This window comes from Protopterus annectens, chromosome 12.part0 (genome assembly GCF_019279795.1).
Source record: "Protopterus annectens isolate FY-2018-M chromosome 12.part0, PAN1.0, whole genome shotgun sequence".
NCBI lineage: Eukaryota > Metazoa > Chordata > Ceratodontiformes > Protopteridae > Protopterus > Protopterus annectens.
The window spans coordinates 864,787,486-864,798,458 of NC_056746.1; the positions used below are offsets into that span (position 1 = coordinate 864,787,486).

The window sequence follows — 10,973 nt, forward strand, 5'->3', positions numbered from 1 at the left end:
CTGCATCCTAGGCCTCCAAGGAAACCTATTCCTCCCTTCTGGGACCTTCATTTTGTTTTTGAAAAAATGGCTCTGGCTCCTTTTGAACTTGCATATTCTGCTTCTTTGCAACATTGTGCCTGGAAGACTAGCTTGTTGCTGGCTGTTCTGCTTGGAGGGTTTCTGAGCTTAAGGCCCTTATAACCATTCCTTCTTTTTTGGTATTTTACAGGGTTAGGGTGCCCCTTCATACTAATACTTCTTTTATGCCAAGGTAGTAATGAGTTGCCTTGAATCAACTGTCATTTTTTTTTCCTTCTCAGTCTACTAGTGAGAAGAGAGGCTTGCATACCTTGGATTTACACAGCTCGGGTATTATCATTCGGAAGTCTGACCAGCTTTTTTTTTTTTTTCTTTTCATCCTAGGACATTGGGTTTGGCTGTTTCTAAGCAAACCATCTCCTCCTGGATTTCCAAGGCCATTTCTTTTCATGTCAAATCTCTGTCTTTTTCTGCTAGAGCTCATTCCATTAGGGCTGTTGCCTCTTCTGGTGCTTTCTTTAAGGGTTGGACACCAGTTCCATACATGAAGCTGCTACTTAGTCTTTAGTGCATACCTTTACTAAACATTATAAACCGGATATGGTTTCCAGGGCCAGAACAAGTTTTGCTAGAACCATTTTGTATGGATTTATTGAGGGCTGTTCTCAGCCATCCACCTCAGATTCTGTTTCTTGAGCTTTTTTGCTCTCCCTGTAGTAAAGGGTAATGGAACAGTGATATAGAAGGACATAGTACAGTTGTTTAAAATCTTACCATAACATTAGTTGCCCAACTCTTCACTATTTCAGTATTTGCTCCCTCCCGCCAACCCCCTCTTGTTAGTTCTGGTTATTGTTTTGGATTCCCTTCTGGTTGCATTTTCTCCTCCTGGATGTGCATGGGCTCCTTTGTCCTGTGGAGACTGTTCTGGGGCAATTCAGTTCTAGGTAACTGTCCATACATCACTTTTATGACCTGTGTTCTGTGTGGGGAGCATGTGTGTGACATACAGTGCATATAAGATCATATGGCTTTGGTATACTGGCCAAATGGGCTGTCCTATGCAGGAGATTCGTATAGTAAAGAATACTGCAACAGTGAAGAGAAGGACATCTATTGTTATGGTAAGATTTTACGCAATTGTACATTTTTCCCCTCTTCTGCCACCTCTAGGGAGACTGTTGTAAACAATGGCTGCTTATATTGCTGCTACTTTGTCCCTGTCAATTTCTTTGATTGCCATGATGTTGGAATCCATACCTGAATGTCTTCTTTTTTCTACTGTGCCTTGCTGGTGTCCTCTTCAGTAGAGTAGGGCACTTATGTTGCCAACCTATGATTTCTAGTGTTCTAGTTGCCTCAATTAAGGCTATTTGGTAGGGAGTGGGCTTACACTTTACTGGAGGGAAAGATACATTTCATCCCTAGTTTTGTCAGGGTGCCAGCCTGGTACATGTCGGCTTTTTCCAAGCATTAGATCTCGATATTAGATCCTTTTTTGCAGCCCAGTTCCAGAGATCTGTGCTGTCAACAGTAGTCCTTAGACAAGCTTACAGTGCTGCAGTACCATGACAAACACAAGTCTTTCCCCTTTTGTTTACCTGCCTTGGATCATGTGTTTCCTTTCTTCTTTTGAGGGTGTTGTGGTGCTTTGCACTTTGATCTTTTTTTATGGCCTCTAGGCCAGCTCTGTAGTTTGGAGTTTAGTATTCCATAGACGTAATTCATAGGTTCATAGGGAGGTACTAGTGTATTGGCCCTAGGGGCCTATATAAGCCTAGCCAAGAAGGTACCCTGGCTTTCGCCACCCAAGAAAATTATTTTCCTGTGCCACTGTCGAGCAGAGCCACAGAAGTGATCCCAGGGATGAGTTTCCTATTTCCCATCCAGTCATCAAGATTTTTCTTGAGTGCTAATGAGGAGCTTTGTTTGATATAGATAGTTAGCTTGTTCCAGTGTATGGGAAGTCTCTGGGGCAGGAATCTATCCCTCCAGCATGTTCTGTTTATTGTGGTGACAAGGTTTAGGTCCCTAGAGCGTGTAGCTTGGAGTAATTGGGATTTCTTTAAGTGGAGCGTGTCCAACAGCTCTGGGTTTGACGTAGCTTTGTATGCTAGGCAGAGATCGCCTCTGAGTAGGTGATATGTGATGGAGTAAAGCTGGAGATTTTTGAGACTATCTGCATAGAGCATCTGTTTGAGGCCAGTAATCCTCTTTGTGAGGTATTTCTGCAGTCTTTCCAGTTGTTGTAGATGTCCTGTGAGGTACATACCAAAAGGGGTGTTGTACTCTATAATGGGTCTAATGAGTGATGAGTAGAGTGGAACAATGACCTCTTTTTTTTTTCCTGGATGAGAAACCTTTTGTGATGAGGTGTGCCACGTAGAAGGATTTCCTGACTACTGTGGCGATGTGATTATCAAAGGAGAGACTACTGTCCACCTGTGTCCCAAGGTCTCTTATCACACTTTCGGTGTTAAGTTTACTACCGCCTATGTGGTAGTTCATGGGTACAGAGTTTTTACCAAAGGGGATGACAGTGCACTTTTTGGCATTGAGCTTGAGGCCATGACTTTGAAACCAGGCATCTGTCTCAGTGAGGCCCTTTTGTAGGATACCCACATCGTTAGGAGTTTCGATTATTGCTCCTAGTTTGCAGTCATCTGCAAACTTCATTAGCCAAAGACCTTCTGTGTTAGCCTGTACTTCAGAGAAGTAGATAGCAAATGAGAGGACCCAGGACTGAACCCTGTGGTACTCCACTTGTCACTGGTCTGAAGTCGGATTTGGAGTCTGCTACTTTCACAGTGTGGGTTCTGTCAGTGAGCCAGTTGGCAACCCATCTTGTGACATAGGGATTTATACCTAGTTTAGTGAGTTTATCTATAATTCCAGAGTGGGGGTATGGTGTCGAAAGCCTTGGCAAGATCTAGATAGGCTGTGTGAACCACCTTACCCCCGTCTACAGCTTTGGTGACTGCTTCAAAGAAGTCTGTCAGGTTTAGGAGACATGATCTGCCTTTTCCAGACCCAAACTGGGTGGGGTCCAGAGTTTGGAAATTACCAGTGTCTTTGTTTATAAGTTCCATGATGATTCGTTCCATGGCCTTGCAGACCAGGCTTGTCAGGCTAATAGGGTGGTAGTTCCCAGGGTCCGTGGTGGCTCCCCCTTTGTGGAGTGGGCTAACTGTCGCTGTGCACCATTCAGTGGGCACAAAGCCTAAGGTGAGGCTATGACTGAATAAGTTTGTGTAGAACGCAGCCTGGGATGTTGTCGGGTCCCATGTATTCTGCGTTCCTGGCTTTGGAAAGTGTGATTTTTACCTGTGCAGCCATGATTATAGGAAATTTGCATTCTTCTGGTATAGAAATGGGCCTTTTAGAGCGTGAGAGGGTGGTAAAGTTAGCACTGAACCTATCTGCCAGGATGTTGGCAATATCAGTTGGTTCTTTATATTTAGTGCCATTGTGTTGTAACTCAGAGCAGATCTGAGTGTTGCCATTGAGATTCTTGACATGGCTATAGAATGCTTTGTGGTTGTCTTTAGAATCAGTGGCAATTTTGTTTTCGTAACTAGCTTTGGAGTATTTTATGAGGGATCTCAGCTTCTTACTGAGGCTGACCAGGTAGTTCCTCCAATCATGGGATTTTACTCTCTTTTTGCAACAGTTTCTGTATTCTGTTGTAGAGTTTGTTTATGGCAGAGGACCACCAGATTGGCTTCATTTTTTTGGAGGATAGCATCTTAGTTCTGTTAGGGATAGCATGATCCATGCACTCGTGTAAGTGCTTATAAAGTGCAATTGTGTAGGATTCAGCAGTCGTACCTCTATTGTCCGTCTGCATGGGAGTAGTGAAGTTTGCCACTTCTATCTTAAGAAGCATGAAGTTGGCTTTGGAAAAATTTTTTATGGGGGGGTGGGGATGTCTAGGGTGATTAGCTTGTGGTCGGATCTGACCAATGATGAACTGACCTTTGGTGTGGAATACCGGTCACCCATGTTGGTAATGACCAGGTCTAGGTTATTGTTGCCCCTGATGGTGGTGTGGATAAGTTGATCCAAAGCGTTGGAATTTATGAATTCCGGAAAACATTGAGCAAAAGAGTTGATACATAAGTAGTTTTCCCAGTTAATGGTGGGGTAGTTGAAATCGCCCATTATTAGGGTGTTGGGTTGTACCCTAATATTTTAAAGTGTATCTAGAAATGAGGAGTGGGCATCCTGTGGCATGGTGGGGGATCTGTAGCAAGCTACAATTTGGATTGCGGTTTTGCCCAGAATTAGTTGCACTTGGATAATCTCGGATGCATTATGCTGAGCAACTAGCCTGGAGTTGTGGGTATCCTTAATAAATATGGACACGCCTCTGCCTTTAGTGTTTCGGTCCAGGTTAGGTGGCCGAAAGGTGTGGTATGAATTATAGCCTGGTAGTGCAGGGGTGCTCTCTGGAGCCTGAACTAGGTCTCTGACACTGCACAGATGTCGATGTTCTCCATTTTAAGGAGTGCCTCGAGTGAGTGCATTTTGAGGTTTAGACTTATAGCATTAAGTAGCATTACCCTCAGATTTTGCTTGCTTGTACCTGTTATGGTGGTGAATTTGTCATTTGAACCTTGCCTAAAAAAGGCACAATAGGGGTGGCAAGAGCCTTAGCCAGCATCCGGAATCCCAAGGGTGACAGGTGCAGGCCATCTCTGGCAAAGCATCGTGGTGTGTCGATCATGTCATCCCAGGCAGACAGATACTGGATCCCCTTAGAATGACACCAGAAGCTTAGCCAATTGTTGAAGTCAATCATTTTGTCCTTGTACTGTGGTATCATTCTGGGTGATGGTAGGATGCTACTCCGGGCTAGTGTCATACCTGCGTGGGCTACAAGATCGGAGAGCTCCTCTACATCTCTTTTCATGTAGTCCAGGGAGGTACATCTCAGGTCATTCACACCAACATGGACAATGACAGAGTCATATTTGTCCATGTTGTGGAATGACCTGAGTGAGTGCGTTATGTGGTGGATCCTGACACCTGACAGGCAGATGACAGTAACTTTCTCCTTGTTTAGCCTGGTGAGTGGAACATCAGTGTGTCTGACTATAGAGTCACCTATAACTAGAGTGTTGGGTACATTGTCATGCCTTATGGGTTGTGGTTGAGTGGCACACTGAGTTTGTGGGCTATGTGTCATTTGGGTTGTGTTGGGTGGTGGAGGTTGCGTGCATTTCTGCTTTGGAGGGCTCTGTTGCTTGGGCAGATTTTTGAGAGCCTCCACGAATGTAGGTGTGTGTTTTGTGTTTCTGTGTGTGTGTCTGTTTTGGTGGTGTAGGTTTTGAGGGACTATGTGATGAATGTGGTGTTTACCTTCTCCTCTTGAGTGTCTAGTCCAGTCTTGGGTGAAGAGAGCTTTGCTTTCAGTTTGGCTATAAAAGTGCATCTCTCACAGGTTGTAGTGTTGGGTAGTAGGAGGAGAGGGTTGACTGTGTACATGAGGCAATTGCTGCATTGCCCCAAGATGCCCAGATTCATCAGGTAGACAGGAGAAAACACCGGGAGCTGCCCCTTAGACATGCTTAGATAGGTGCTTATTTATTAAGTACTAAAAACTGTTATCCTCTAGATAAGTGAGGAAAGTTGAGTGCTGTAGTAATTAGTAGCTTATTTCATGCTTACAATGAGTTCTGAACAAGTGCTGAGTTCAAAGAAACAGATTTGAGTGGTAAAACTAAATAACTGACTAGTTCTAAGGGAAAATTTGAAGAGCAGATTTTATGGCGCCGGGAATAGTTTAACCCTAACTAAGCGGTGATGCATAGTGTATTTTTTTTATAACAGTAGCTAATGAGCAAACTGATTTAAACAAATTAACCAATAAAAGCTAAAAACTGAGCCCCGTTCCAGCAGTCTTCTTTCAGACAAGTTCTAACTGCACACTCCTGCCACTAGGGTGCAGGGGAACCTTCTCCAAAATAAGATGGCCTGGATTAGTGCTTAAGTTATACAAACAAAGCTAGATTCAGCAGGTCTGAATCTAGTCTATGATACAGCAAACAAGGCATACCAATTTCAGAAAGAAACATTGGAAATAAGCAGGCACAATAAGCCTCTAACCAGAAACTCCCAGCTCAGATAGGGCAGAATCTACCCTCTCCTCCCACAAGAGTGCAGACCACAACTCCTTAATGTAAAATAGCTGGCTCAAAGCCCAAGTGCTTAAACCAGAACTGATACACTTTTAGAATAACAGACACTAAGCCTTCAAGTCAGCCACTCCCAACTTAGAAGGATGTAAGCTACCTGTCCTCCCACAACAGTGCAGACCACACACCTTCTTAATGTAAAACAACTGGTCTGAGGCCCAAGTGTGTAAACCAAAAGCTTAGAATAACAGTTACAATTTAATCAGGCTACTAACAAGCAGTAATAAATGCAGCAGAATAAATGCAATTAAGTACTTTAAGAACAGGCAGCAAAAGCAAAATAAAGTAGGAAGAAACACAAATACAGTAAAGGCAGATGAATAAAGTGCAGTTTTATTTCTATATAACAACAGAAAATGAGCAAACTGATTTAAACAAATTACCCAGTTAACCAGTAAAAAGCTCAAAACTGAGCCCTGTTCCAGCAGTCTTTAATCAGATAAGTTCTAACTGCACACCCCTGCCACTAGGGTGCAGGGAAACCTTCTCCAAAAAAAAGACGGCCTGGATCAGTGCTCAAGTTATACAAACAAAGCTAGATTCAGCAGGTCTGAATATAGTCTATGCTACAGCAAACAAGGTGCACCAATTTTAGAAGAGAAAGTTCAAATAAGCAGGCACAGTAAGCCTTTAACCAGAAATTCCCAGTTCAGAAGGACAGAATCTAGCCTCTCCTCCCACAAGAGTGCTGACCACAAACCTTCTTAATGTAAAATAACTGGCCTGAAGCCCAAGTGCTTAAACCAAAAGGCTTAGAATAACAGTTATAGTTTAATCAAGCTAGTACCAAGCAGTAATAAATGCAGCAGAATAAGTACAATTGAGTATTTTCAAGAAGAGGCAAAAGCAAAATAATGCAATAAAGTAGGAAGAAACACAAATACAGTAAGAGCAGATGAATAAAGTGCAATTTTTTTCTCTGTATTCTACAATGATTACTTAAAAATGTGTGCCAACTTTATTCAGGTTCTGGTATTTCCCTTTGTTAAAACGTCTGTGTGGCTTTATTGCCTTACTAGGGGCACTACAGGTCATCAGAGGTCTTCCCATTTTTTTAAAAAAATATTTTTAGTATCTTGATAACCCTTTTTAATGTTCCTCTTTGTTAATTTTATGGTTAGACATGCTTTTTTAGTATCTTGATAACCCTTTTTAATGTTCCTCTTTGTTAATTTTATGGTTAGACATGCTTACGGGATTCCCTTTTCTGCTAGTTTGTGGACGTTTTAGATCTTTCAGGCCCTTTGGAATTAGGGCCAGTGTTTCCTTGCCTCAACAGTGCCAAATTAATCCTTTCTTTCTGGAAACCTCTGCCTTGAAATTTTTTCCAGTGTCATATGGCAAGTCTTGGTTTCAGGGAGATATTTTTCAGTCAGGAATTTTTGTTTCTGTTCCAGCATTCCATATTTTTCTTGGTTTATTTACATTTTTCTTATTTTGTAAATGTTTGGAAGAGAAGTTTCCTTAATTTAGATGACATGAGTAATTCTGTATCAAACTTGTCACGTTCTACAAAGTAGTGCATAAATTCCCTCTGTTTCGGTGGTGGGATATGGGATGCTGCACATTAACTCTAGGACCCACCCATTTTTGTACATTTTAGTAACACTTCACTTTCCCAGATTCTGAATTGAGAAGTGGATTATTGCACATTCTCTTCTGCAGGTTAGTGTTTCCCCTTTTCTGTTTTTTTTTTTCCTGCCTGTTAAACGAGGAATACACCTTAGGACCATTCCCCTCTATACCATAACCTGTTGCAGGAATAGCTTGACAGAGTCTGATTTTATTACAATTCACCAGTCATATACTTTTTGAACAGTTTCTTCAACTAACACTGTTCTCTCTCCTTTATTGAGGATGACTAGATTGTTGGCATATGATTCTCTTCATCCCAGATTCAACATGATTTTTCCAGGGGCTGGAGTTGGTGAGATTATGGAAAGTTTGCATATGTATCCTTGCATGGTAAGGTCATTAGCATAGGCAAATCCATCAGTCCTTCTTAATGAGTATGCTCTAAATTTGCTAGGAGCTGGAAAATAAAGCGGCTGTAAGTCCCATATTTGGCTAACTGTTAGGAGTATTCCATAGATGTAATTTACAGTGATTACTTAAAAATGTGAATATGGTGAAGAATTGTCATAAATTCCTTTTTTGTGATCCAGGATGCCTTCTTTAATGTCGGGGGGGCAGGATATCAATTCATGTGTGTAACTGCACAAAACTAATGACTTTGTTTCTTAATCTTTTCTAGTTCAATTGAAGCACTAATGGGCATAACCGGAACTGGAGGAAAACTGAAGATCATCACAGAAGAATATTGTATGAGACATTAAAAAGAAAAGAGACAATATATTCTGATTTTTTTTCTTTGCAAACTAAGGCTGTATTGCAGTCAGTATCCTAAAATCTATGTATACTTAAGGCAGAACATGTGGCTCACCGATGCATAATGGAATGGGTGAGCTGTTACTTTAGTTTTTAGCTGCCTTTTGATATTTCTTTTACTGATGATTTATATATGTATGTTTATATATATGTATATGTATATGTGTTAAGTAATGCAAAAGATTTTGACTCTGATAACCAAATGTTGACACATTAGCTCATGTTCTGTTCCCAGGTTATATAAGCATAGTTCATTTGAAGCATTGGCTTCATAATTCCTGAAAGTTGCATTGATATAATTACTAGAGTAATATGGGGTACAAAGCAGTAGAATACTGTAGTGGGCCTCAATTAATCTTCCATTAATGGATGATTTTTATCCTCATTTTATTGGTTTGGGTTATTTACTCTATATGTTGTGTTTTTGTGCGCCTGTTGCTCATCTGAACACCAAGACTTCATCATTCATTTTTATTATTGTTAAGTGTGAGGAGCCAGTGTCCCGCATGAGCCAGACTTTGAATGCACCTGCCCTGAGGCAGCATCCACACATGAGCAGCTTCAACAATTCTACATATTTTTACATTGGCTGTTCGTCCCCCCACCCCCACCCCTACCACTCACACACACTGTGCATCCATAATACTACATTTGACTGCACATTGTATAAAATGTGTTTTCTTTTATTGAAGGTAGGAAGACAAGACACAGTGATCCCTTTTCAGCTTTGACCTTTTTAACATGAAAAAGAAGCACTTAAAAATGTTTCACACATTTCAAAAAAGAGACTGTGAAATACATATAGTGTAAAAGACAACAAGGCTCAGTGTTTTGTTGCAGATTCATCACATATGGGCCAAGTACTAATGAGAAACCATTAACAGTTGACAATGGTGAAGAGCAGTGGTTCTTATGACATATGCGCAGAAACATGTATTTTACCCATCCTTACTCAGTGCAGCTACACAAAGCCTTTGCTTGACAAATGGAGGTGAAATTTGATTTAAACTTATGAAAGGTTGATGTGCATCTTCTAAGCGGTGTGAGAAAATTTGGTAATTCTAGAAATCATGAAGTAGCCCAGATCCAGCAGGAGCCAGTTCCTGAAATGGACCAGCTTTTAGGTAGTGTACGCATAAGCACATTCCACAATGCTTGTCTGTCTTCATTTCACAATAGTGTTCATGTTGCATTCTTTCAGTGTTTATTTCCAAGTGTAGTAGTATTTGTTTAACTCTATAACAGGAAACAACATATTAGTTGAGTTGACAATAGAACAGTTTTGTCTGAATGTGCTGAAAGGGACACTTGTTTGGAGTTTTCCCCATAACTGATGCTGTCATACACAGAAGGATATGATCCTGCTGTAGACAAAAAAGGAAGTATCTAGTCTTATATGAGATCTTTGCTGTTCAACATAAAAAGACCGTTGTTTGAATTTAACTTCTGCTTCTTTCATCTGTAAGGTCTGTATTCCACTACAAGATGACACTTTCTCTGCACTGTTTGCTGTTAGAATGCCTAGAAAGCATTCTCAGTCATAGATGTGAAAGGGAGTTTCTACAGGGATAAATGTCACTGGCAGCTTATATGGAAAAAGTCTTGGCCTTTTTCATGCTCCCTTTTCCCAACTGTCCTACTTGAGGGAGGAGCTAACAGCGATTTCCTTTGATATCTTTCCTTCCTTTCACGTCACTGAGAAAGAAGGCCTTAACTGAACTCTAGAACACCCAGCCCATTTTGTTCTAGGACTACACCTCATTTGTTTTCCTTTCTTCCCTTAAGGCATCACTTTGTTGCATAAGACAGTATCTCGTTGATTAGTATAGCCTACTTTACAGTTTTCTTCAATAGGTCCCTGTTTTCCCTCTCTTATTGTTTTGTACACTTCCTTTGGTAGTCTTTACTTGATCCCTTATATTTGGTTTGTTTTGGGGTTTCCAATTCCTCACCCTTTCAAGGGTGCCTTACACTTTTACAATACTGAGCATAAGTCTCCCAACACCACCTGTCAGACAGGGTCAAAATGGAGCCAAAAATGCATATTCACCTCTCTGAGTGTGATTGTTTTTGTAACTTTTCAGCCTTACTGAAAGATCATTAATGTGAGTTGTTTTTTGAGCTTCCACTGTTTTCAGCTGATTCACGATCAATTGAAAAAACACTGCTTAATATGAACATACCAAGAACACACCTAACCAAATGTCATTTTAAGTGTTTTTGCAAGGAGGCACAACCCCCCCCCCCCCAACCACCACCACCATCCAAGTTTTTATATACAAATTTCATGGTTACACTGCAGTGGGGAAAAGTGAAATGGCCCATTCAGTTGCAAAGCTGTTTCACACAGGCTGCAGCCCCACCCAC

General features: G+C 41.2%; 1 protein-coding gene across 1 annotated transcript in view; it reads left to right on the forward strand.

Annotated features, from left to right (window-relative positions):
* The window catches only part of TCEA2 (transcription elongation factor A2), an 819,513-nt gene extending 809,464 nt beyond the window's left edge, over positions 1 to 10,049 (forward strand). The window contains exon 8 of the mRNA XM_044089906.1: positions 8,473 to 10,049. Within this exon, the coding sequence (XP_043945841.1) occupies positions 8,473 to 8,481 (9 nt within the window). The 3' untranslated portion in view covers positions 8,482 to 10,049. The remainder of the gene's footprint in view (positions 1 to 8,472) is intronic.
* Positions 10,050 to 10,973: the final 924 nt, after the last annotated feature.